A 27,838-nucleotide genomic window follows, 5' to 3' on the forward strand; every position below is an offset into this window, starting at 1 on the left:
TTTCAACTGACCTTTTTTTTTAATAGGTAAGAGTTCCTGTAGCTTCCTAGGTTACTGCAGGGGTGTAAGACCTTCAGAGGCTAAAAAATGTTGGTTTATTTATAAAGTTATCTGAAATTTGAGGGGAAAAAAGCACATGATAATTATAGTACCTGGAATTGTAAGAGACAAGCTGTGATTTAATTCATCTTTGATCCCAAGCAGATGCTTTGTTTCCTATAATATTTCACTCCAAAATCTAGTGCATTTCCTAGCAATTCCTAAGAAGCCAGTTGTCAAGTTACCTGAAACAGAAGATTCAGATGAATCTCCTTTTTGGTATTTAATGACTGCTGGCAAGAAATATGCTGCTAACTTAAGCCTGACCACTGGATTCTGGAGAGTTGTGAATGAAGGGCCACAGGGCAAGCAGGCAGTCTGTTACCTTCGTCTTCCTCTTCTGGGCAATTAGCAGGACTCACTTTCTGGCTAAGATTCTGGTTTAACAAGAATTATTGCATTGTGTATAAACCACCATTGTGGGGATTTAATCCATTGCTCACCAGTCAAGACACTGTTAATAGGAGGGACAGGGGTTATTTGGGGTTTTTTAAGTGTTAAAGGGCTTATGTATGTGTAAGGCAGTAAAAGCTTTGAAGAATACTTACTGAATAATTGTGGGGCATACTGAAGAGAAAGAGAGAGTCACTCTTGTTTAGCCTGTTGGGGAAGACTTCAAATAATAGTTACCTCTTTCTGCCTTACATTTCACGGCTGTTCCATGTTGTACCAGGAATATGGTCTTTAAATGTAATTTCATTTTGGTTGGGGAGAGAGAATTTTTGGAAGACATGTTTTACTATTTTTCCCTTTTTCAGGCAAAATTGTTTAAATATTTTATAGCAGTTAAGTGACTAAGATTTCAATTGGGAATGTTTTTATTCCTTGTCATTCACAGAACATCTGTGAGTGGTTTACAGTAAAACTTGGCCGTAAGCTACAAGGATTTGAGTTTCCTAGTTATATAGGATACAGTTGATCAACCTAATGAACAAAATAATGTTTTAATGTTTTGCTTCCAAAATTTTGAAAAAGCAGGAGTACATTTTAATGTGTACCTAGTGAAACTGAGACTTGCCTTTGAATAGGTAGGTATTCAGAAGGGAACCAATTTTTATTGGTGGCTACAGTGGGAAATTCTATAGGTGCGGGCTCGAGACATTCAAGACAACTGTTTAATGCTTCGTAGTCCAGTTCCATGAAGATTCTTGTGTATGGGGAGTGCACTGAGCCCCCACAACTCCTGTCTGCCAGTCAGCTGGTGGTCCATGTCATTTTTGTGAAATTACTAACTAGTTTCTATTCTGGGACAGTGTGATCTGTCCCCCCAATTGCTCTTCCTGTCAGCCAGATCCTGTCATTGCACCAAATACAGAATCTAGGAGTAGAAAAACTCTCATGTTTCTCAGGTAATACTGTGGAGAAGATGGAAGCAGATTAACTGGAATGTGAAGAGGTGCACTGTGAGATGAAGAAGTGGTGACATGGTAAACTGGAGCATTGGAATCAGGAATGCAGAAAAATGCAGAATCTTGTGAAAATTCAAAGAAGTGTTCTGCTGAGCACTCAGATTTAATTAACACTCTCACCTCTGTTGCCCCAGTCCCCTATTTGTCAAATGTGAATATCAGCACTGGCTTACCTAGCAGGTACCACAGAGATAAATTCACTGGTTTTCAACTATGCATATATCCCAGCATTGAGGTGCATAAGTAAATAGTATGCTGAATAAATTTAGAATCCACTGAAAGTAGACTACTTTCTGCATTGAAAGTATCTTAATACTTACCTTTATGTTAAATCATAAGTCATACTGCTTTAATATTTGTATCTGTGTTTCTAGGTAATAAATCCAAAGAAAAAAGGAAAAAAGAAAAAGTATATTAATTCTGGAACAGTAAGTAAATATATTTTATGTTACTGGTTGCTTTTCTCTTAAAACAGAGTATAATGGACTTGTAATTTAATAAAATTAGAACAGAACCTTCTGTGAAGGCCACAACAATAAACTATTTACTGTTATACAGCATTTGTTTTCATATTTTTATAATTTGAAGAGCCCGATAAAAGCTGTGTCCAAGTGTCCTGTTAAGTTGCCAAGGATTTCCAAAATGAGTTATACCAAAATTTCAGTCAAATTCTTGAAATTATTGGACTGAACACTATTAATTTTTGTCTGAAACATATCTACACTTTTAAAAGAAGGTTTTCTTTTTTAATTCAACTGCTCAGCTAGCATCAGTAAAAGCTAGTATGCTTATCATGGGTAAACCAAAAAGAGTCAACATTTTTTATTACCAAAAGGTTTTTGTAAATTTATGTTAAAAGATCTATTAGTATAGTTTGTCCTCTGTTCATATTCCATATTCTGTTTTATGAACTATTTGCTAGCAATGCAAATAATTCCCTTCAGCATTTTCTCAGCTTTCATGTTCTGGCATCCATGACGTTCAAAACATAGTTTACAAAAAAATGAAGATAAATGTGGAAGAATTGTATATTGGAAAACCTAATCAGATATGATATGGTTTTTGAAAATACATCCAGCATGTGGGGTTTTTTCCACATGAACAGTTCCACTGAAGTCAGTAGGGCTACTTCCACTCTGAACTGTCACTGTGAAGGAATGTTTTATCATTCTCACATTTTTTTATAAGTCTGTTCATCAGTAGGAAAGTAAACACTTATTTTGTACCTCTGCTTTGAATTGTAAAAAATAGGCAGAAGCAGCTTGTTGGTGAAAATTTGCCATAAAGATCTATCTGATTCATTAGATAATTTATTTTTTGCTAACATATTCCTTTTACTACAATTTAGCATGTTAAAATAAAGTTCTATTACACTAAATTAGTGAGTCAGAAACTCAGGAAAAGTGATTATTTTAAATCAATACTAAAAGTAAGAGTATTCAAAATTGTAGGTATGAAATCTGGCTTAGGGTACAGAATAGCAAAAAATGCATTTACATGTTCCATTTTCCTGTTGATTTTGGTTTTAAATATTTTAACACCTTCACATGTATCTGTCTGCATTTGAAAGAACGTATTTTACTCATGTTTGGACAGACAAAATCAACTGTGTCATGTTATCCTTTGTCTCAAATTACATGGAAATTTCCAATAAACGGTTAGCAATTTTCTTTCCTCTTCCATTCTCTACCAGTGTTCTCTATTGTTGGTTTTGTAATTTCTTTTCCTTATCAAGTCCTCTTTGCCCCCATTTGCCCTTACTTCTATTAGTCCTTCAGGCTTCCCTTATGCTTCTCGAAATTGTCACTTTCCTGTGTGTTTGTGTGCAGTTTTGGTTTTCTTCTCCCTGTCATTCACCCAAGATATTCTTTATCCCACAGATGTCTAAATTTCCAAACCAGGCATCAAGACCATCATTCTCACTAATAGGAAGTTGGCTTCTGGAAAACTTTAAATGAAGTGGATATAGATTATTGACTGCTGTCTCACTGCTGCTTTTAAGAGCTATGTACATACAGCACCCATCTCAATTCGTTAATACTTAAGGGATCATTTTAAATTCAGACAGACAAACTACATACTAAGCAGAAATGTTTCAGAATAGTTTTAAAGAAAGCAAAGTAGTAAAATTTAAAATTCAGTGTATAAAACTTGGAACATTGGTAGTCATTGTCGGTATGGAAGTAAATACTTTGGCCACTTTGGAAGGATGTTGTCTGTTTCCATTTTTTTACCTTTTTTAATTAGACATTTGCTTAAACTAATAAGGAGCAAGATGACCAGCTGCAATAATAGATGAACCGTTAAAATTATTGTGTCCAGTGGGAAAATGCATAGACATTTCAGTCTTATATGCGTGACTATGCTACTGATAGTCTGGTAGAACTTGGTAATGGTCTTCTGTTCTCAACTAGAAGGGTAATTTGATGATTTTAAACTTTGCAAGTCACTAAGAATCACGGAGAACCTGTGACAAAGGAAGTAGGATGGAAGACAGAATTACTACCTGTAATCTCATTCTGAGTCCAAGTTTACAACATAGGAATATTTTCAATTTTTATATTTTGCTCCAGTTGGAGGCAAATCAAATTTTATGACAAACTTTCATCTCCTTTTTATTCCTTGTATCATTATCAGTGAATTTGCTTTGAGTAGTTACTTAACCAGTTTTCACTGACTACATGATGCACTTATATTGTGAGAGAGTTTTGTGTCACTTTGTAAATAAAACAAAAATAATTTGGATTGAATCCTTTGCTTCATAAATGTTGTGCCATATAGGAAGATCTTGAATGCTGGATCTTTTCCACTTGTTTATACTTCTGTGACTCAAGTGCTGGAAATGCCAGTAACACCTGTAGACTACTGTGTTTTGGACCTATATCATTTCTGAATGATAAAAGCTGGGACTAGAGAAATTTCTTATCTTTGCATTTTTTATATATTCCACTTCAAATTTTTTATATATTTCATATATATGTATAATTTACTAGATTTTTGCATTCTTGGCTTGCATCAATCCTCAATACCACTTTTAATGTGAGATGATAAATGACAAATAATTGTAATTGTGTTCTTTAAACAGTGTTGAAGTACTCATAGAATAGATGCATTATCATCTAGCCTCTCATATTTGTGTGCAGTGATCAGAAGACATGCATGTGGTAACCTGCCCTGGAATACAATCTTCCATCCCTTACCTTTTTCTTAAAAAAAAAAAAAAAAAAAAAAAAAAAAAAAGCAACTGTAGTAGACTTCCAAATTTGTCTCTTCCCTTTCAAGAACTGCCTATTGAAATGGTTGCATTTTGTTTTAATCTTTTTTTTTTTCCCTAATACTGTAGGAAATTACATCTCCAAAAATATTGTGCTTATGTCTCTACTTGTTCAGCTGGGAAATGACAATTCATGTCTGACTCTCTTTTATTTGCTTTCAGGTAACATTGCTTTCCTTCCTAATTGAAACAGAAGTTTCATTCCTTGACTATATTAAAGGCGGGTATGTGATTAGCAACAAATCTTTCTTGTTTTCACAATCTCGTCGTAATTCACTAACAATTTATATATGTACTTTGCATATGATGACTCTAAGTAGAATCTGTAACGAGCTGGATTGTTTCCTCATTATAGAGGCTGTATTTCCTACATAAAACCTGCAGATAGTTACTGATGTAAGTTAAGTTATGGAACTTTGCTTATAATGTTGGAATCGGTGTTGGTACAAAAAACCACTGAGACTGAGTAATGACCTCTGATCAGCCAGTGAAAATTGGATTAACTGAAAGGGAATTATCTATATACTATTAAATTAGTAAAATGCTGTTTTATTTCTTCTGATTACACTGACCTTTGGTGTATTTAATGTTGGTATTTATTTAGAGCCTTTCCCCTTCAAAGGCATTTTTTCAATACTAATTATGTAAAATTTCTAACACATTCAATTTCTCATTTATCATCATTTTCCCAAAAGGGAAGTAGAGACAGAAGCATCAAATGGCTTACCCTAGAATGTACGTGGAAATGGGATTGAATCTCAGAAATTCCTGGCTCTTAACCTTCCTGCCAGAACACAATTTTTCTGTAAGATAAATGGAAATAATTTGTTATACATTCCTAGGCACTTAATATGGATTTTTGAGGCATACAGTCTGAATATACATTCCACATTTATTTTATAGGATTGATTACCTGTGAAGAAGCAAGTTACCTTTTTTTGTGCCAGTCTTCAATCAGGCTTCGGCTGAAATAAAAAAAGTCTGTGTTGTGTTTTGGCAGTAGCAATATAGGGCTTTGTCTTCGTTCCCAACCGTGGTAATCCTACAGATGAGAATGTGCTTACGGTTTATTCCTAACACATTCATCACTGAAGTTCACTAAGTTAAAGTGACGCCCCCAACCATAATAGTGAGCTACAGAGAAACTGTCAGTAAGCTATCTTGACTGCCATTGCATTCAAGGTTTTGAAAAACCGCAACCTGGTGTTGTACTCCATACTGCACTGATAACTTGTAGAGGGAATGGAGCACTGGTAAGATGTACTCCAGACTGGTGACCCTAACCCATGGGTTGCTGCAGAGTGTAATTTTTTTTTCTCTCTCAAGTACTAACAAACAGCCTCTTTGATGTTTCAGTTCTCCCAAACAGTTAAATTTTAATGTTAGAAAATCCAAATTCACTGCTATTGGATCTCCATCCAAGAAAATAAATATTTACACTAAGGGTGAATTCAGTCTGTTATGTATCTCAAAACACTGTGTCTTTTGGTTCATTAAGATTAAACTTGACAAGAATATTTTATGCATAGTAATTAAAAAAAGGAATGCTTAATTAGGGTTTTTAGCATGGATGTAGATGTATACTCTTTAAAATTCTTATTTAGTATCTTTAGAGAAAGTTGTGATTTGACTTGCTCATTTGCTTGCTCTTTGGTGGCTGAACATATTTTCTCATTTGGATAAGATGCAGAGCCTCTGCAATGTTTCAGATTTGATTGTTTGATATTTCAATGTTGTATGGTATACACGACAGGTTATGGGTGACCTTCAGAGGGTGTTGTATAGGCCCGTCATTGAGGCATGTAAGTCGTGGGACACATTAGTGTAGGGAGGTAGTGGGAAGTAGCAGAACACATTAGTGTAGGGAAGTAGTGGGACACATTCATGTAGGGAAGGGGCTGTGTGAGGAGCAGCCATACCTCCCCAGAATGGCCAGGGAGCTGGGAGCAGAGCTGGGGAGCATGGCTGGCAGGGCAGGGTCTCACCAGCCAGGGCCCGGCTGTACAACACATGGGCAAGGCAAGCAGGGCAGGTCCAGAGATGGTGGCCAGGCTCAATTAAGAGTCCAGATCATCATTTGTGGTGATGAGGCAGACTGAGGTCAGCCGGGGAAGGCAAACCCCAGATCTCGGTCAGGATCAGATCCAGCGATTGCCAGGCAGGCCTACGGTGGACAGGGCAGGGAGGTGGAGCCAGGAAGTCAGTCCATGGGTCAGGATCTGGATTAATGGAGCCCATGGCCAGGCATGGGCTTGGCTGAACTGAAGACCCATACTCCTCTGACGTAGCTCAGGCAGGCACTGAAGGTTGAGCTGAAATGGGGCTCTTGAGACAATGGGGGAAAATGTGGTGGACGGCCGAGGTGAATCTGTTTAGAGCCATTAAAAGACTTTTTAGTACACTCAAGACCCCTCCGCTTTGTTCTAGGATGCTTCTGGACTGCAAACTATCAAGCTCTTCTAGAATTGCTATCCTTACCTCCAGTTCAGTTCAGTTAACTGGAAAGAACTGCTGCTGGAATGCTTCCTGTCTATGTTTGCACTCTTTGGATCCTACAGTTTCTCCCAGAGAGGATTTAATTCAGTTGTTGACTGCATTAGATCCATTACAGTTTAGCAAAGGTAAAACTTCCTAATATAGGTCAGGCATGCTGTCAAAGTACTACCGCATCTTTAACATCTGAAGAATATGTTGACTTTATATGCTATAAAGAATTCTATCAGCACATTTGCTTGACAAGCTGTTCCTGAGGCACCTAGATTGCCATGGTTAGGAAACCAGTTATTTCTGTGTTTCTGAGTCCCTTTCTAATGATCGGTATGGCTTGCTGTGCCTGCTTTGAATCACTGCGAGTAGCAGATAGACAGCTATGGAAGAGCACTTGGAGCATCAAGGTTCTGGAAGTGATTTCACAGAATCATAGAATCATAGAATGGTTTGGGTTGGAAGGGACCTTAAAGATCATCTAGTTCCAACCCCCTGCCATGGGCAGGGACCCTCCACTAGACCACGTTGCTCAAAGCCCCATCCAGCGTGGCCTTGAACACTTCCAGAGAGGGGGCATCCACAACTTCTCTGGGCAACCTGTTTCAGTGCCTCAGCACTCTAACAGTAAAGAATTTCTTTCTAACATCTAATCTAAATCGACCCTCCTTCAGCTTAAACCCATTTCCCCTTGTCCTGTCACTACACTCCCTGATAAACAGTCCCTCACCATCTTTCCTGTAGGCCCCTTCAGGTACTGGAAGGCCGCAATTAGATCTCCCCGGAGCCTTCTCTTCTCCAGGCTGAACAACCCCAACTCTCTCAGCCTGTCCTCATAGGAGAGGTGCTCCAGCCCTCTGAGCATCTTCATGGCCTCCTCTGGACTCTCTCCAACAGCTCCATGTCTCTCCTGTACTGGGGCCCCCAGAGCTGGACGCAGTACTCCAGACGGGGTCTCACCAGAGTGGAGTAGAGGGGCAGGATCACCTCCCTCGATTTACTGGTCCCGCCTCTTTTGATGCAGCCCAGGACATGGTTGGCTTTCTGGGTGGCTGCAAGCGCACGCTGCCAGCTCATGTTGAGCTTCTCATCAATCAACACCCCCAAGTCCTTCACCTTGGGGCTGCTTTCAATCCATTCCTCGCCCAGCCTGTAGTCGTGCTTGGGATTGTGCCGACCCACGTGCAGGACCTTGCACTTGGCCTTGTTGAACTTCATGAGGTTTGCACAGGCCCACCTCTCCAGCCTGTCAAGGTCCCTCTGGATGGCATCTCTTTGCGTTGATGTGTCGACCCCACCACACAGCTTGGTGTCATCAGCAAACTTGCTGAGGGTGCACTCGATCCCACTGTCCATGTCGCCGACAAAGATGTTGAACAGTGCCGGTCCCAGTACCGACCCCTGAGGGACACCACTTGTCACTGTTCTCCACTTGACCACAACTCTTTGAGTGCGACCATCCAGCTAATTCCTTAGCCACCGAGTGGTCCATCCATCGAATCCATGTCTCTCCAATTTAGAGATTTCTGTATGAACAGTCATGGTCAATCTGTTGTGGAGCCCTTCTGATTTGTGCAAGTGTTCTGTTTTTATAGAGAATCCTAGAGTTTGAGAGAAACAGGTTCCTTTTATTAGGACTGCTGTTGCCTGTCTCCAGAACATTCCTGTTGTGGACTTTAACAGAAGTAGAAAAAGGCCATCCATCCATGTTTACCAAAAGTTTGTATTGAGTGAAGTATACATATACACAAATGCATGAAGAAACGGTTTTACCTCTGGTGTAGCTGATGGTTCTTTGAAGTGTGTTGTACATATATGCCACAACCATCTATTCCCCATTCATTCAAAATTCATCTCTACAAGAAGAGTGTGTATAAGGAACTGAGGAATTAAGTTTTATATCTAAATTCGGAAAGAAAAGAGTATCGTGGGTGCATATGTAATCTTTTAAGGGTGGTTTATCACATTTCTCGCTGAGATGTTACAATTTAGTAAGCCTAATTATCTACATTCTATAGACAAATAATAGAAATTTTGAATCAAATAGTACTTTGTTGTTCTTATTGATATTTTGCATATATCTCTGTAACTGCAAGTCAAAGAATACTTGTGATATTAATAATTACCACTTAAGCTTTTTTCTTCTCTTTTATATAATTCCATAGAATGCTCTGTGCTTAGAAGTATGAGCAGTAATAGTTATTGTTTAATTATTTTATATAGAATCTTGGGTGATTCATACAGTTATTTCTATGTACATGCCAGTGAAAGCTGTAGAAGTACTTGTATAAAGTGTTACCTTTCTTTCTGCAACCTATAGAGTTTTGTAAACGTGACCAGGAGGCTGAGACTCAAAGTCATTTTCTTGGCTTCTCTCTTCCTTCATTCGTCTCATTTAATACTACTACATATCAGTTGCAGTGCAGTTGACAAATTTTGAAAGAAGAGAGAAGATTTTGTCATTAATCACTTGTTTTCCCATCAAGTATGTCCTCAAAAATTGTTTTTTTAGTTCCCTGTTTTTCTTCCATTTAGTTAGGCAAGGGGAAGAAAACACTGATTCTGCAATATTGGCTCTTCCATAAATGGATGCTTATGAAATACTTCATGTTCAGAACTTCCATTGTAATTGATTTGAGGTGTCTAGAACTAATATGGATTTAATGGAAATCTTGACAGCTTTAACTGTGACAAATTGGGATTACTATATTGATTTCATTTATGTTTTGAGTCTGCGTCTGTTTAATTGGGATATGCCATTATAAGTATCATCAATATGACTGTCATTTTTTTAAAGAGCTTTGAAGAATGAAATAGAAGCTTGTCCATAAATTCTAATTTTGTTTTACTACATAACACTGGATTTTATAGCAATATGGCAGGAAAGAGGTGGATGTCTTTTGTATCCACCATCAATTGGTGCCATCTTGGTAGCTGCAAAAAAGTAGTTTTCCTTACATCTTGATACTTAATCACATATTTTGCCACATTGACCTTCCCACGTTTAAAATAGGTACATTGTGCTAAAAAGTAATCTATATTTCAAAATCAGATTTCTCCTGCCACTTACCAGTTAGTAACATATTCTCATCAAAACACCTCCAAATATATGAATAAGCTCAGGAATGTAAGGAATATGGTCTTGAAGAGGAATGCAATTGAAATTATCCTGGTTTACAGGAATGACTGTCAGACAGTTTATAGTCTGCTCTGTTTTTGTCTGGAAGAGAGGCCTGGAGCCAAAAAGCTGCAATACTTAGTGGATAGAAAGGATATTTCTGTGCAGAGGTTTCTAGTCTGTTTGACTTGTTAGAACAGGGAGTGTGCTAACAAGTTACTCTAGGCCTTTTTAAATCAATAAAATTCAGGAACCAAATCCTTTTGCAACTCGAAAATACTAAGTCATCTCTTCTGTCCCAGATTAGTGGAAGATAAGATGAAATGTTTTCCTACCGTCATGCTAAAAGCTTCACCTTCACCCAGGATTTTGGAAATGAACACCCATGTGTTGTTTGGATGCTAAGGGCTTTGGACATACATTTTTAACTGAACTGTACTGAATCTTTGATGGTCAAAATGGAAATTTAGAACTCCTTTCATGACAGCTATTTTCATCCAACCAGTACATCATGTAATGTAATGGCATGCATATTTGATGTTTGGAGGAGACCTGGTGTGAGATACATTTATGAAGCAAGGGCTGCCATAGCTACCTATTTTGGAGGCTTTACCATATGTCTCTTGTATCCTTGGAAAATAATGATTAATGAGACTACATAAGAGGAAGATCTTGTAGAGAAAAAAATCTTTTCAGAAAAATCTTATCTATGTTGATACGGCATTTAGCCAATCAAGCATCTGTAAAGCAGAAATTATAAAATAACTGTTACTGGGGACTTAAATACTATAGAGAGGATACAGCCTCTTGGTAGTGTTAGTTACTCCATGAGCTCCATTGTAGAGTGGTAAGTAAGCGGTAGAGTGTTGTAGAGCACCATAAGTGGTCCTCAAACCTTGAACAGCTCCACCCTGCTAACAGACCAGCTGGTTGTCACTACAAAGCCACAGGAGGAAATTCAAGTTTCCTTCCAATGTACTGTTTAAAAAACCCTAATCATTACAAATGGTATCAAGCCTAGTCAAAAGCTACATCCACTTAGTTTGTTCCCTTATGTATACCAGGGCTCACATAGCTCTTCTGAAAAGATGATAGGCTTCACCTTGCTCTCCCAAAGAAACAAACAAAATGGCTGCTCTGTGGTTGTGAGGTGAAGATTACTGTTGCTTTTAGCATACTTTCTTCATTTCTCCTGACAGTATAGGGTAAAATCACCTATCCAGGTATCAAATAGATCATGACTTTCTATACCAACTAAATTCTGGCAGAGTAGTCATGATCTATCGAGCTCTGAATTCATAAGGCACATTGCTCTGCTCAGATATTCTACCCGAGTTCTCCCTCAGGACAGGACATGCAGCAGCTCACTCTGCCTAGCCAGGTGTGTCAATGTTTTAGCGGCTTTTGTGCAAAGCCTCATGACCTCACAGCATCACCGATGCAGCAGGTGTCACGAGCTTTTAATGTAGCTCCTTGGAGAATTATACAGCTGGAAAAGCAGGGACACAGCCTTAGACAAAGAGTTTTCTTATCAGAAACAATAAGTTTTGTTGTCTTGATGTGTTTTAAAATTTGCATCATTTAATCAGGCACCTAAATTTCTCTCAAGGAGTTCAATTTTAGATGTTTTTTAAAATTTTGAGTGTCCTTACTCAGAATTAATGATTTTTCAGCTAATATTCCTTACACAAAATACAGTAATCAATAATCTTATAAAAAAGTACATTATTGTTGATGGTTAATATGTTAATAATAACAGTAACCTAATAACATGTACTTCATACAACCTAAGAATTAGTCTGTTAAAAAGAAATAAAACATGTAGTGGAAATAAAATCAGGACAGTGGACTTCCAGATATATTAATTACATTTAATTTGGTTCTAGAATAACATGTGTTACCATGAAAACACTTCTTAAAATGTCATCTTGATTAATTTCTCAGTCATCCCATTTGGCTTCCAAAGTAGTTGTATCTGATGTTTTCATGACACACAGCTTTTAAATTAGTCTTCCTGGATTAATTTTTTAGTTATGGCTGGTTTATTTTTTTCAATCCTGGTGAAACAGTAGAGAAATTAATACCTTTTCTTAATAATCTTTTGCACAAAATCCACATATTCACAATATTACAGCTGCTCTTGAAAGTATTTTCTCCAGTGGTACTAATTTGATGTTGAATTGTTTGTTTGAAAGACCCAGTTTTCTGTTCAAAAAAGCTTTAATTATATTTTGATAATATTGACTATAAGCGTTGACCTTTATTTTGTACCTTTTTGCAATTTATTATTCCTTTCGTCATGTCTTGTGTAACTTAGACTTCTATGTCTCTTTTCCATGAGATCATATTTAGAGGGATGTTTCTGATATAGAATCATAGAATTGTTTATGTTGGAAAAGACCTTTAAGATCATCAAGTCCAACCATTAACCTAGCACGGCCAAGTCCACCACTAAACCATGTCCCTAAGCACCACACCTACATGTCTTTTAAATACCTCCAGGGATGGTGACTCCACCACTTCCCTGGGCAGCCTGTTCCTGTGCTTGACAAGCCTGTCGGTGAAGAAATTTTTCCTAATATCCAAACTAAACCTCCCCTGGCACAACTTGAGGCTGTTTCCTCTTGTCCTATCACCTGTTACTTGGGAGAAGAGACCAACAGCCACCTGGCTACAGCCTCCTTTCAGGTAGTTGTAGAGAGCAATCAGGTCTCCCCTCAGCCTCCTTTTCTCCATACATATGTTGTATGATATATGAAACAAAATGGTCATTGAGAACATCAGGCGATCACAGTGCAGGTTTGCTCTAACAGAGTCTGTTCTGGCTTTCCTGGTTCTGTGTAAGACATGAATGAAGTTCTCTGTGGTCATGAGTCCATAATACAAAGTGACAGCTGCATTAACAGTGGGATCCAGTTTCCTGAAGCATGTAGGCATTTAATCCCAGTTTAGGGTCCCAAAAATTTCCAAGGTGTAGTAAGTACCCTGGGGGCTCTAAAATAACATTAGGAGCCTATATTTAGGAAACTAGATTCTAATCTATCTACAGTCATCTATAAATTGTTGAAATCAAGTAATTCGTTTAAGTTCTTGCATGTTTTTCTATAGCAGTGTCACTGAAAGGTACATACAGGTGGAAACAAATTCTAGAGATGTAGACATCTGTTTTGATCTTATTTTATATCATGATTTTTGTAGTCAAATTGGCAGATACTGTAATAGGCATACTCTTCTTCTTAGATAAAACTCATAGTCCAGATTACAGTGGATTGCAAATGGGAGAGGGAGTTTTTCTAGTTTGTCTGGAGCAGTCATAGATACACTGCTTTGGAGAATACTCCAGAAGGTGATGCTGTCAGTCATTACCTGTAGTCACATGAAAATTAGCTTTGTTCTTTTTGCCATAAGATGTAGTTATAATATTTTTCTTTTACTTTTGTTAGCCTTTTTTTTTCATTTTCCTTTTTAGTTTTCTTTTACTGTGCTTTCTCTTGTTTCTGTCTTGAATTCAGAATCTGTGAAATTCTATTTCTTCTTATCAATTGGATCAGAATAGCTGATCCAGAAAATGAGTTTACAAATAAGTTTTGCTGTTCTTATGCAGAGGAAAAGCCATTTGAGGTTGTTTTTTTTCTCAGTGACACATTCTTCAGCACGCTGAAGGATTTCTCTACTTGATGTACCTGACATGTAATGCTTGGAGGAGTCTTGTTTTACTCTTCAAACATTGCACCACACCAAAGGCCTTAAAATTTCAGTACAAAGAGATTATAGCCCTAAAGCAGTTTTGCTTAGTAATGCCAATAAGGACTCTGAGCATAAATCTAGAAATGGTATTGTATTAGACTTTGTTGTTGTTTTTCCTAACTTCTTGTTGTGATTGAACCCCAGCTGGTAACTGAGCACCATGCAGCCACTCGCTCACCCCTCTGCCCACCAAGGGGATGGGGAGGAGAATGGAAAAAACCCTCATGGGTTGAGATAAAGGCAGTTTAACAGGAAAGGAAGAGAATAATACTAATATTAATACTACTAATAATAGAAGTGATGTACAAATGCAATTGCTTACCACATGCAGAAAAAACACCCCGATGCCCAGTCTGTTTCTGAGCAGCAGTCCCACCTCCTGGGTAGCCTCCCCAGTTACATATGGAGCATGAAGTTACATGGTGTGGAATATCCCTTTGGCCAGGCTGGGTCAGCTGTCCTGGCTGTGCTCTCCCAGCTTCTTGTGCACCTGGCAGGGTGTGAGAAGCTGAAAAGTCCTTGACTTAGTGTAGATGCTACAACTACCCAGCAACAACTGAAAACATCAGCGTGTTATCACATTATTCTCATACTAAATCCAAAATACAGCACTATACTGGCTACTAGAAAGAGAATTAACTCTATCTCAGCTGAAACCAGGACACCTGTTATCTGAGGAAGACAGCTTTTCTGCACACTATAGTGACGATGATAGAAAACTAGTTGACAGGCACTTCTTAGGATCTTTATTCTTACAACTAGCTGACAGTGCAGAAGGATATTGTGATTAAGAAGCCACAGGAACTGACATTTGGGTACAGATCAAACAAAATCTGACTTGTAATGCCCTTAAATTTTTTTTGGTGAAACTGCATAAAGCAGGATGCAGAAGTACTGGCAGAAAACTTCTCTCATAAAGCTTAAGTCTCTTAACTTTTCAGAGATTGCAGCAGCTTTCACTGGTTTGTTCTTTTTTTTTGTTGAAGTCCATATTGAGGCCGCAGCATTTTTAGACATATTGCAGGCTGACCATGTTCCAAGGAGCATTCTTGATACTGTGGGCATTGGTAGGCTTTTACCACTTTTTGGAAACAGAGTCCACCTGTAACCTGGCTTAGTTTGTGTTAGCCTTGAGCAGTATGATAGAATGATTCCATGTGAATTCTTTTTCATACCTAGCTTTTTATGAAATAAGTAGTATTTTCTCTGGGCACGTCAGGTTATTTGAGCAGTAGAATCACTACTGCAAGAGCAGGTGTCAAATTGTTGATGTTTAATCTAAATGTGCATGAGTTAAATAAATTCAGTAGCTTTCAAAGAGCTTTAATCTTTGCTAATTTGGTCATTAAGTTCATAGTTGCATGCACTGAGAGGCAGAAATTTGAAGGAAGATGTAAAAGACTCAATTTGAGCAAAAAAGTCAATTTTCAAATTTATACAAACTCTTTTTCCTGATTGAGTTTTACTAGCTAAGAGATTATATCCAAAACGACAGTATTTTGTCCTGAAGGAAGTTGTGGAACAGAACTGAGTTTAATTGGATTGTCACTCTGTAAAAGTCTATTAACGATTAATTCTTCTGACAATAACTCTACGCTAACAATTGATCTATGCACGATAATGGCTTTATTTAGCTACTGCTCCAAATACAGATATTTATATTCCTGCTTCCAGACTGTGCTTTTGTCTTCCAAGAATTACCTTGGTACACTCACTCAAAGTATTGCCTGTGTTCACGTGAATGAAATCCACTGCCAAAAACTATGATATCCTGTCCAAAAATTTTATGCATGGTATGATTTCAAACATGTTCTGAATGAAGACACAGTTTTAGTGTGAAGAAATGGAGCAGATTAGTAAAAACCTATTTCCCTTCTCAAAGTCTTCCATGACTAGGGCTAAAATATGTGCAAGGAAAAATCAGTATTACTGTTGAAAATGAATTAATAATGTTTATAGATCTTAATAACCTTATTAACAATTCAAGTTTTTTCATAAACAATGAAAAAAGGAACGATGGAGTACAGTAAGGGTTTTCAGTGTGTTAATAATAGTGTTGTGTAGCTCTTGGCTGAAACCTTATAAAATAGTATTTTCAGTGTTTATTTCCTGTATTAGAAAGTCATTGTCATACAGTTTGTCCACAAACAACGTTATCATCTCTTGTTTATTTTTCCACACAACAGTAAAACTATTAATAAGATTTCTATTTGCTTTTTCTACAGAACTCAAATCAATTTCACAGTAGCTATTGATTTCACAGCCTCAAATGGTAAGAATAAAAATAAACTTCTTGTGTATGTATGTGCTGTGTTCAGTTTTAAGTGTGTGTGTGTGTCTCTATGTATCTATATTAGTATTCTACTTAACTTCATTGTATTATTGATTATCTGTATGCCTGGCAGCACCTGGAATCAGGATTCCATTTTGCTGAGCAACAGACTAGAGGGCAATTCCTGTCCAGTAAAGCGGGGCAAACAGAACAGATAAAAATTGGAAAAGCTGCATATAAAATTGAATAAGTAGGAGCAGTTTGCAAATATTTGTGTACTTTCTGATTATTTTTTTTTTAATCTATTGTTGCTGGGAGAAAATTGGCTAACATAGAAGACCCCATTGAGAGGGGCAAAGGAAAGGAGTTTCAGGTGGAGTGAGGCTGAAGTGGGGCGAAGCAAAGATAAGTTTTGATCCTCCTCCAAAGCTGCTTTCAGAACGTCATCATACTTTTGTAAATGTCATCTTAAAAGTCTATATCATATTATAAAATTACACAAATTTACAAGTCTAATCACAGTTTCTTGCTGCCCATTCAATGCTGAAAAGATTTACAACTACTACTCTTCACCTACTAAAATGTATTCAGAACATTGCATTTTTACCTGATATAACCACAGGTATGTATATAGGAATTAAGTTAATTTTCTTTTCATGATTTTTTCTTTTCAATTTCTGCTTTCTTAGATTTTTATCATTTTTAAGAGAGAACATTTTGAAGTGATTCAGTTTTAAAGTAAATCTGATCCTTGCTTCAACAGGTAACCCTTCACAGCCTACTTCATTGCACTACATGAATCCCTATCAGCTGAATGCTTATGGCATGGCACTGAAAGCAGTAGGTGAAATCATTCAGGACTATGATAGTGATAAAATGTTTCCAGCTCTAGGTTTTGGAGCTAGACTGCCTCCAGATGGAAGAGTATCACATGAATTTGCACTGGTAAGTAAAATATTTATATATTGTTTGCATTTCTTTACTACAACAAAATTTTGGGAGTTAAGATTGCAGTCTTAGGCAATTACTGGACAAGTAAAGAACAGAGAATGTGCTAATTCTTCTGTCTAAAAGATTATTTCAAAATGTTTCATCACAGTGAAGTTGCTGACAGAAATCCAGACTGAAGAAGTCCCTGTAGGGCAAAAATAGTAATAAAGAAAAGTAATCATCTTTAACCTCAGCTGTAGCAGCGTGAGAAACAGATGCTTAAAAGACTTCAGATTGAAGCTAATCTATCTTAAGAAGCAAGCTGAATCATGATCCAAGATAATCTTTCATAATTATTGTTCGCTCTCATTTTCTGGGATTTCTCTACCGTTTACAGGCTGCTAGTTTAGAGACATAGAGATAACTAAGTGGACTATAAGCTGAGGTGGCAAGAACAAATCTGAGACTGGTCCACGTGCCAATTAAATTACAAACCTAAAATCTAACAGGACTTGCCAGAAAGGTTGATGTGTTATAACTGATGCTTGTGATTAGCGTGGATGTTTAGCTACTTCCTTATTTTGAGGTTTTTGTTCTTCTGTGAGTAGGATAAAGTCATCAGAATTATAGCAAGTGTAATTATATCAGGTGAGTTTTAATTAGATAGCAGCAAAGACATGGCAGAAGACTGGTAATTGTAGATGTGTATTTCTTCAGTCTCCCTGTGCTAGAAAACAATGCCACGTGTCTTATCTCAAGGAAGGGTTTTCCACATGGATAATAATTTAACACAGGCGCAATTGCAGATATTAATTTGAATCACAGACTTTCTTTGAACTTTAGTGTACAAAGTTTGAATATATTGATACATATAATCTTAAGGCTTTTAAAACAGCAGACTTATTCCTGGCTACCTTCAGTTTTAAAAGTTGTTTCTAAAATTAGTTCAGTTAATACATGAGGCATTGTGGTGCTTTTATAGAGGAAAAAACAGTCTTTTTTTCCTTCGTCCATATATAAACGTAGATAGATGTCTTCCATTTAATGCTAAGCAGTGTTTTCAGCACTCTCTTTTAACATTCTAGATGAATTCCATGAAAAATCTCCTTTGCTTTTCTAGATTATCAGGGAGGTATACTCTGCCTTGGAATGAGATACTGGCACATTAAGCCAATGAGATGTTGGCACATGAAGGAAAATAAGGTGATTTAGAAGGTTTTGAAGCCTTACGTGGATCATTTGTCCGGCCTGACATAGGTCATTAATCTGGGATTTAGCTTATATGTTTGTATTATCGTCTGTAAATAGGTATCCTCATTATAGAGTCATTATGGAGATAGGTAGTAAAATGCCTGCCCAAAGAATTTACAAGCCCAGCCATTTCGGTGGGTTCCCTTTCTTCATCTGTTTATACCAGGCTGACAATCAGTTTTCCAATGCAGAACAGTGTATCAAAATAATGAAGAGTTTATAGTTTTCCTTATACTCACATAGTGTATGAATATCAGGATCTGGCTACCACTTCTGTTTTTTTCACATTTTTAAAATAAGAAATAATTGAGTCAGAACTGTGCTCCTAAACATGATTCCAGTTTTACATCTGCCCATTAAGGTAATTCATACCTTAAATCCACACAGGGAAATGCCTGTTACTGTTGCATGTAAGAAAGACTGTTTAATTCCACTTTAGATGGTATTTATGTCTAGGAACCAGTTCCAGTGAGTGATTCAGACTGCATATAACACGAGGCTGCTAGAACCTCCTTCCCTAGGCAGTTAACATAACCAGCCATGGCACTTAGCTTCGGCATTTGTACTAAACTCTTGGAACAGATTCTAGAATGGTTAGGTCTTTGCCATTTAAAAACGTACACTGGGTAGTGTTCACTAGCCTACATCATTTTTGCTTCATAATTGCTTCTTGTGATTAATCATCTCTTATTTTCATTAGAATGGAAACCCTCAAAATCCATACTGCCATGGAATTGATGGTGTAATGGAGGCATATTACAGGAGTCTAAAATCCGTACAGCTTTATGGACCAACGAACTTTGCCCCTGTAATTAATCATGTAGCCAGGTAAGTGTCACAACAGGTACTTCACAGAAACTTGTCAGTACAACTATCACATATAAAAGGCTAACAGATACATGATGCTAAACATAGTAAAAGGTATTTACAGTTTTGTTTATTCAGTGCAATGTGATTAACTTGTACCTTCGAGTAGGTTTGAAGACCATGTGCTAGTAATATGCAGAATTTCATCACTGATTAAAAATAAATACAAGTGATCCAGTTGATCCACCCTGTTTTAAAATCTTAGGAGAGATCATAAAGAAAATTTTTGTGAGATCACTGTCATGTTCCTTTTTTGTCCTTTGGAGCACAGAATTTTTGCTTCACAGAACAGACTTAAATCTATCAAAAATTTATAAAATACTTTTTTTTTATGCATATGTAGTTCCTCTAATCTTAAAATGTCCAAAACATCAACAAAATTTTCCAGGGTGCTCTATGGCTACAATTCCCAGCTGGTAGTGGTACTGTTAAGGCAATAGTACAGCAGCCACCATTGGGGAGCCACAGTGCTGTGTTGTGCAACACCTCGTTTAACTTCTCAAAGTAAAACACTTGTGATTGTAGAAGTTTATTAAGAAGGATAATGTTGCCTTATTTTGGCAGAAAAGATCTTGACTTACAGTATCCCTCCATGTGTTGGTATAAGAAAAGTGATATGGCTCAGATAATCTAGCTGAGTAACTACCTGAACAGATTTTGTTTTATTTCTAGATATAGAGGAGGAACTAATGTTTCTAAAATGAAGCAGTAGGGATGTGTAAATCATTGTACTGTTAATGTTTTATTTGCGAGCTTGCAAAACAGTTAATTGTTGTAGCAAGAAATATTTATTTACTGTCTGTTCTTGCTGTTGTTAGTTCTACAGCCCAATGAAAAATAATTTGCAAATTCTATGGTGCAAAGAATTTTCTGTGCATCCCAGCATGACTAGATAGCTGATTTCAGTTATTTATCATTAGGATTAGTTGTTCTATCTTCAAATTATACCGTTCAAATTATGTTCCTGTACGTTCCATTTCTTGTCTTTGGCAACTAGCTGTCTCCTTTTAATCTTCCCTTTCACAGGGTCTCTTCAGTTTTCAGACTGTGAGGAAATGTGCCAATCCTTATGACAGCTGAATTCCATGTATGTGGCATTCAGTGTCTGCATTAGCTATGTTGACTGGAAGTCTCACCCATTGACTTTTCTGGCTCTGCCTTCTTCTTTAGAACTATCATAGCAGCTGATCTGGCTGGTTCAGAGTTTGCCAATTAACCTCAAACCTCCTGTTCATTGCAAAAATTGAAATTCATCGTGTAGTACCATCAAAGCATTGGTATAAATTGAGTTGCTTTTCTCACCAGTTGTTTCTCAGGAATATTTGTCAGCTTTTGCAGAATTACAGAAGCCTGCCACCAGCATTTGTAGTTCTTCCACTGAACTTTTGTCTAAATATCAAATTGTTGCAAATCACACCACATTACAGTGGAAAAGCTAAATATCTTTATGAGGAGTTCTACTGTGTGGTCATTCTTAATACAATCCATGTACCAGTCCAGTTCTCAACATCATTTTTCTTCAAGGTTCAGTTTCTTGGCTATTCTGTTGACTCTGATAGACATGGTAGTAGAATTATGATCTAACCTGCAGTTACTCTTTGAACCTACCTTCAGTCTCAAAGAAATTTCTTCTTCTCACATCCCTCCTACTTAAAAATATGCCTCAGATGAAATCTCTAGAAACTCTGTCAGATATTACTATCCTGTTGTGATCTTGGAACTCTTCAAAAGCTCTTTAAGCAGATAATGAGTTTATTAACTCTCTAGGTAGGGGTAGGATATCTAAACTACACCAGATTCTACCTAGTGTCTTCTGTCATCTCCCCTCCTCATATAAGATCTTTCTTGTGAAAGACTTCAGAATGTTTTATGCTGTGGAAAATTTGAAATAACCAAATTTCTATTCCATTTCTTTAGTATAGGTATGTAGACAGTATTAAGTGCTTAGAAAGGATAATAAATTTTTATTTTACTCTCTTATCATCCCTTGTCTCTGCAGTCATCAAAGCAAAGATTATAAGCATTGTGGAAAAATGAGATAAAAGAAGTCACCATATGGTAGGGAAAATGTATTCCACAGTAGGTCTTGTTAATCTAGATATTTAACTCTCAGTCCCTACTGCCAGCATGCAAATAGACGACGTTCAGCAGGTTCATTGTCTGTGTGGCTTTTCTACCCATCTATATCTTGGGGAGGGAGAGGCAGCAATGTGATGGTTTGATGTGAGTTGTAGATTCCATGTCACACACATTCCTCCAAACTCTTGTAAATATTGTTTACAGCATCTTACTTATTGGCAGTACTCACTTGCAATGCACTGTGTAACATCAGAGTTAGGATTTTCTAAGCACATGCAGTCATCATGAGCAGCATTAGAACATACCCTGTTCAGTGATGCAGGCCTTCCATGTTCAATGACCAATCAGATAGTGAGTTCTTTGACAGTCATATTCTGAACTTGGGCATATATTCCACAGTATTCATATGGAGACCAATTTTTTTTTTTTGTCCTGCTCTCCATACTACTCATTGCCACTTCTATTACAAGGTTCTACTATATTTGACTCCTTCACAGCACCAAAAGCCTTCATGAAAGTAGTAACTATATTGGCTGCTGTCAAGTGAAGCAGCAAGTGGAGCAGACCAATGCAAAAAAAAAAAAGTTCTTCATTAACTATATAAGACACTTTGACGCTTGGGAGTTGAAGTCTTAGTTTCTGGTATGCAGGCCATAGAGTTCAGTGAGGCTGCTATGGACTTTCTATCTTTCAGGACTTTCCAAATCTTCAAAAGCTGCTCATTTTCAAAGAGCAGCTGCTTCTTGGGTCCTTCGGCTGAGGCGGGACTGGAACAGCACTGGATATCTTTTGTCTTGTGTTCATGTACAGCACAGGGAGAAGCTTGAGTCTTGAAAGCACATCTGTGGGTGGTGCAAAGAGATTAATATCTAAGCCAAGGTTGCGGGGTGCACGTTCAGCCATTTTACAAATGTACATATAAATGGGAACTGTAAATCTGCTAGTAGGGTCAACAGTAGGTAACCTGGTTTTGTAAGCCCCCCCAAAAATTAATGAAATATTTATGCAATGTGCTGGTCCTGATAAATTTTATTTGTGTGCTCTAAAACCAACCATTCGGTAGTAATATATTTCCTTCATACCAACTATGTTCCCCAGAGGTAATAACTATTAAATAACTTAGACTTTCTAATGACGCATGATTCTATAAAGGGCATTCTGTCCACGCTCCTCTGGGTAGTGAAACAGTTCCAATTCTTCACTTATTCAACACATACAGATTATCAATATCACTATTGTATTAGTTACCTTTTTCTAATGTTCTCATTTAAAAGTAGAATGTCCATCTTAATTATGAATGTCTTTACTTTTGAAATGCACTGCATCATGTTTCTTTATTTTTATTAGTCCTTAGTAGTCAAATTTTAAAAATACAGCTTCTTTTCATATGTTTCTTTATACAAAGGGCTTTTTACTATTATGTTGTTTTTTCTTCCCTTAGATATGCTGCTTCAGTAAAAGATGGCTCCCAGTATTTTGTTCTTCTCATTATTACAGATGGAGTTATTTCTGATATGGCTCAGACAAAAGAATCCATAGTGAATGTAAGTTTTGCTGAAAGTGTTAAAATTTAAAAGAATTATGTTTCTAGGAATTAATATTTTAGGCAAGAAACTATATCAGTTAATATTTCAGGCACAAAATTTGTTCCATAAATTAACCATTTTTTCCAAACAGTGAAAGTTTATTATGCATAAAGACAAAAAGAAACCAAAAGTTGAATCTCAGCTTAATTAGTGTTTTCTGGGAAATGATACTCTTCTCTCTAACACTGTATGTTCACAGGATTTTCCTCATCTGATTCTTGCCACCTCCTTCCTCCTCCACATCCTACCATGCAGTTTTTCACAGTGAACTGTTCTTTATCTCTCTAGCAATTGCTAGCTTTGATCCCCACCCCCTGCCTTTTCAAAAACTGCCCCAAACTTTCTGATCCCAAATGGCAAGCATACTAGTCATCTGATTAGCTTTTAAATAGTCCCTTGAAATTTAAAAAATTCTTAATTGTTTCTCAGTTTCTGCATTATTTTCAATATTTTTCTCTTCAAAACTGCTATGCTTATAAGTAATATTCTGTATTATGAACAGGTTCCATTTTTCTTTTGCCCCTGGAAATGTCAGGTGAAAGTACACAGAAACAGCTTCCAGGCAGGGTTTAAAAACATCTATACTAATAGTTTTGAACACACCACAGTGGATCTAGTTACTAGTGAAGTGGTGGGTGAAAAGCCTCCATGAAAATAATTAAGGATCGTGTCAAAATGAGTAGCATAGAATTAGGTGGCATATTTTTGAAGGCCCACTTTCTCTACCTCCTGTAGAGATTCGATACCATTCCAGTTTGTTGGTTGCATATGAAAATATTAATGAAATGGTCTGTCTTTCACTGGAGAGCAAGGTGCCCTCAAGTTCTAGCCAGCAGCATGTAGAGAGAGTCTGTGTGTCAATAAGGACTCTGGCAGCCCACCTGGTAAGTTTTTACACCCAAAGCTACAACTGTGTTTGAAGCTACCAGTTTACTTCCTCTCCTCTTCCAGTTCTCAATATTAAAATAGGATAAAGTGACTCTTGCTTTTAAAGGAGACAAACCAGCTTTTAGCTTGGAAGTTCATCCTCTAGTCTAGCCTGGAAGTTTGGAACATAGCTTCTTCTAGGTGACAGAAAGGCTCCGTGGAGAAAAAAGAGCAGCTCTTGATTTAACTTGCCCCTCAATTTGAAGTCCGTAAGAGGCCAGCAAGTCCAGTTGGCTGATATTTTCTAAGATTAAGTAATTTGCCACTAAGACATACAGAAAAACCTTGTTTCCAGTAATAGTTCATTTCCAGGAATAATAGCTGTTAGTCTGCAACTGTCTGGAAATACAGTAGATGTGTTGTTAACTTGGAATGAGTGGAAGTTTGGGAATATTTGCTGTCTTTTCTTTTTATGAAGATGCATTTGTTTTTCTGTATACTTCTTGAAGTGTGAGCACAGTATACTATGACAGAAATAATTAAATGCTATTCAATAGCAGTTTTTTCTGTCTTAATAATATCCAAAATAATAAAAAAGCAGTGATGTTCAATGCAACTTGATATGTATAAAACTGAGGAAGAGTATATTTCATTTTTTAACACTAATTGTGCTTTTAGGCATCTTTCTCATTACAGCATATATGTCAGACACATTCTGTTTTACTGAACTGTTTAAAGGTTATGCTGTCATTCAGGAAATGCCAACACTTAAGTTTATATGCAAAAGTTTAACTCTTTGTCTGTATGCTGTCCTTGCCACTTACTCTTTCATATACATTATATCACATAATACTGTGTCTGTGTGAGTATTTTAAAGGATGTTTTCTTTACAATCAAGCAATAAGATTCTAGAAAGCATCTGAAAAACAGTGTTCTGTTCTAAGAAATGCCTTCATGTCTGGCAAATATTCTATACTCACTGCTAGTGACTTATGCAGTGCACTGTAATTAGTTACAGTTACACTGTATTTATGGCCCTTAATCACAGAATCACAGACTGGTTGAGGTTGGAAGGGACCTCTAGATGTCATTTTGTCCAACCCTCTGCTCGAGCAGGGCCACCTAAAGCTGTTTGCCCAGGACCATGGCCAGACGGCTTTTACTAATACCTTCACTAGCATATTAGTATTTAACTAACTAAGGATTATTAAATCTTTTTACTCTGCTACAAAATTTTAGCTGGAAGATTGACTATGTAGTAACACTTTGTGATGAATTTGCAGTCAATGTATGGTATATAGTGTATAATGTATAGTGAAGTAGAACATTAAATAGTGATTTATAGAATGGCATATTTTCATTGTTTTAAATAAGCATGTTTACAGCCATTAACTGTAAATCTGCTTAAAGAAAGTTGGTTTTATATGTAGTAATATGACAGATGAAGAATGGGAAATGATGATGATGTATCTAAAATGAGAACATCTTTTAAATGAGGGAGGAAAACACTTTTTATATTCCAAAAGAAAAATATAACAGTATGTTCTAAACCCACTTGACTTCAGACTTCAGTGAAGCAGAGTTTAATTTAGCAGGAAGTGTACATCTATGATTTTTGGCCAGTGTATACTCCTGTTTGAAATTACGGTAGAAATTTCACAGTTCAGCAGAATATCTCAATAAGGAACAGTTGTCAAACCTGACATTTGGTAGATGGATTTTTTTAGTTGCTACCCTCCTCAACAGAGGCAGTTTCAGATTATTTCTGTAAGCTAGCAGATATCAGGGCAGGAGAATCCAATATTTATGATACTGTCTTTGTAATTTTAAAGGTTTTACAGAGATTTATTCAGGGAAAGTCAGATATTGTCTTTGTCTTGTTTCATTGAATGAAAAAGATTAAGTAAAATTAAAAATCTTACTATAAGCCAGTTCGATATCTTGTTTACTTTGTGGCATGGATGACTGACTTGAATAAAATTTCATTCATTGAAGAAATAATAATAAAATAATAAAAAATAAGAAATAATAAAAAATAATAAAATAATAATCTGCCTTTCTGTCTTCATCCAAGATGATTTGTACCACTTAATCAGACAGTTTACACCACTCACCTTTTTAGGTGGAAAAAAATGTTCTTTAAAACATAACTTCTGCATGGTTTTTATTCAGATTGTCCTCAGATCTCAGATATTATTGGCAGAGGTTATGTAATGTGTTAAACCTCTTTTTCTTCTTTTGAAGGCTTCAAAGCTTCCAATGTCAATAATTATAGTGGGAGTAGGACCAGCAGAATTTGATGGTAAGTGTTCTAGTGTTTTTCCTAGAATTTTTCATATTTGTTTATATTTTAGCAATATGTGGCTTTTCAAACAAATGTTGTTCTTTAAAAGAGCATAATATGGAACAAGCAGTAAGTATTGTTGACATTTCCAGCTGGATTGATTGATAACTCAGTGTGATTACAAGCTACCATGTGGAGCTGTGTAGCCCCTCAGGCTCTCTGTTCAAGTCACAGAACCATATGGGGGCTCAGCATTTACAGATCTCCAGAAGATGAGTGGAAAAAAACTCCACAGTAAAGTAAGTATACTCAAGTAATGTTGAGTTTCTTCAACATGGATATTTAGTGGCCTTGTGAAGTGTCAGTTGACCAGAAATATTGATGATCTGTTCTTACTGCAGTAATAAAATACTGAGAAAAATAAATACATTTGAGGAGGTGCTCTGGGTTAAACTGGGTTTCACTATATAACGGGAGTGAGCCTTACTGTGTAGCAGCATTGAGAGAATATTACAGCAGGAGAGAAATTACCAGGATTATTTACATATTCTTTCATGTGATGTTCCAGAACACCATTCTCTGTTGCAATAACTAAGCTACTTCCATTATTTGGAATAATTTATTAAGTGCCATCATGTATATCACTGCACTACGGAGTGTAGACATTCCCTGTATATCAATTCCTCAAAGTCCTACATCCTTTCATTGTAATTCAAGTACTTCTGGTTAGACAGTATGCCTTCTTTTGTACATGAAATATACTTAGTACTACCACAGATGTATAATGTAAATAGTAGTTAATGACTGTACATGATAATTCTTGTACAAATATTCTAAGAGTATGAAAACGAGGAAAAATTAACACAAGAAGAATAATTTATTGGGGGTTGACTTTCTTATGCATTTTGGCAAGTGTTAGTGATAATTTTAAGTATCTTATTCCTTGAAGAGATGGTCCTGGTGGACACTTACACTTCAGATGATTGTATGCCACAAGGAATGAGAAAAGACAGTTTATCTTCATAAATGCATAAGAGGGAAATTTGCAAACTTCCTTTTTCCCTCTGAGAATTCCAATGTTAGTCGTACGTTACTTACTTTTCTCTCACCCCTCCCTTGCCTTTTCCCTTTCTCCTTGTTTGTCCAGTCCTTGCATTTGCCCCTTAACTCAGTCAGGACATGTAGATTCTGTCTTCTTTTTACTTCTGGAGGTTGTCTTTGCAGGGTTCTTGGGATGTCATTGCTATTGCTTTTCTTAAGGCAGGATTCTGTTTGCAGTGCACGATGCAGTTTCCATCTTTGGACCCACAGTCCATGAGTATACTGCCTCAGTGAAATTCACCTATTAGATGCGTGCCAAATGTGTAGTCCCTCAGTGTCCAAGAGGGCAGAGAAATGACTTTTTCATCTGCAGAAATTCCTTCTGGAAAAGACAACAGACTCCATGTCTGATGTGGATGCTGAAGAGGTGTGTGTGTGTAGGAGGGTGTATGTTCCAGGCACACTGTCTTACAATTCAAATGCCATTCAAGCCTCAGTTGTGCTGTAGAGAGACCAAGCTACTCCTCTCC

General features: G+C 36.9%; 1 protein-coding gene across 4 annotated transcripts in view; it reads left to right on the forward strand.

Moving 5' to 3' along the window:
• Positions 1 to 27,838, forward strand: part of CPNE8 (copine 8) — a 113,577-nt gene that overhangs the window by 76,867 nt on the left and 8,872 nt on the right. For 2 of the 4 annotated variants that reach the window (XM_054811190.1, XM_054811207.1), the window contains 7 exons: positions 1,883 to 1,936; positions 4,945 to 5,006; positions 16,357 to 16,403; positions 17,167 to 17,348; positions 19,285 to 19,412; positions 22,972 to 23,074; positions 26,228 to 26,285. In XM_054811190.1, the coding sequence (XP_054667165.1) occupies positions 1,883 to 1,936; positions 4,945 to 5,006; positions 16,357 to 16,403; positions 17,167 to 17,348; positions 19,285 to 19,412; positions 22,972 to 23,074; positions 26,228 to 26,285 (634 nt within the window). Of the gene's footprint in view, positions 1 to 1,882; positions 1,937 to 4,944; positions 5,007 to 16,356; positions 16,404 to 17,166; positions 17,349 to 18,453; positions 18,537 to 19,284; positions 19,413 to 22,971; positions 23,075 to 26,227; positions 26,286 to 27,838 lie in introns of those variants that run through there. The other 2 variants (XM_054811200.1, XR_008574779.1) reach the window with 2 other exon arrangements.

The sequence above is a fragment of the Grus americana genome, chromosome 1, assembly GCF_028858705.1.
Source record: "Grus americana isolate bGruAme1 chromosome 1, bGruAme1.mat, whole genome shotgun sequence".
NCBI classification, from domain to species: Eukaryota; Metazoa; Chordata; class Aves; order Gruiformes; family Gruidae; genus Grus; species Grus americana.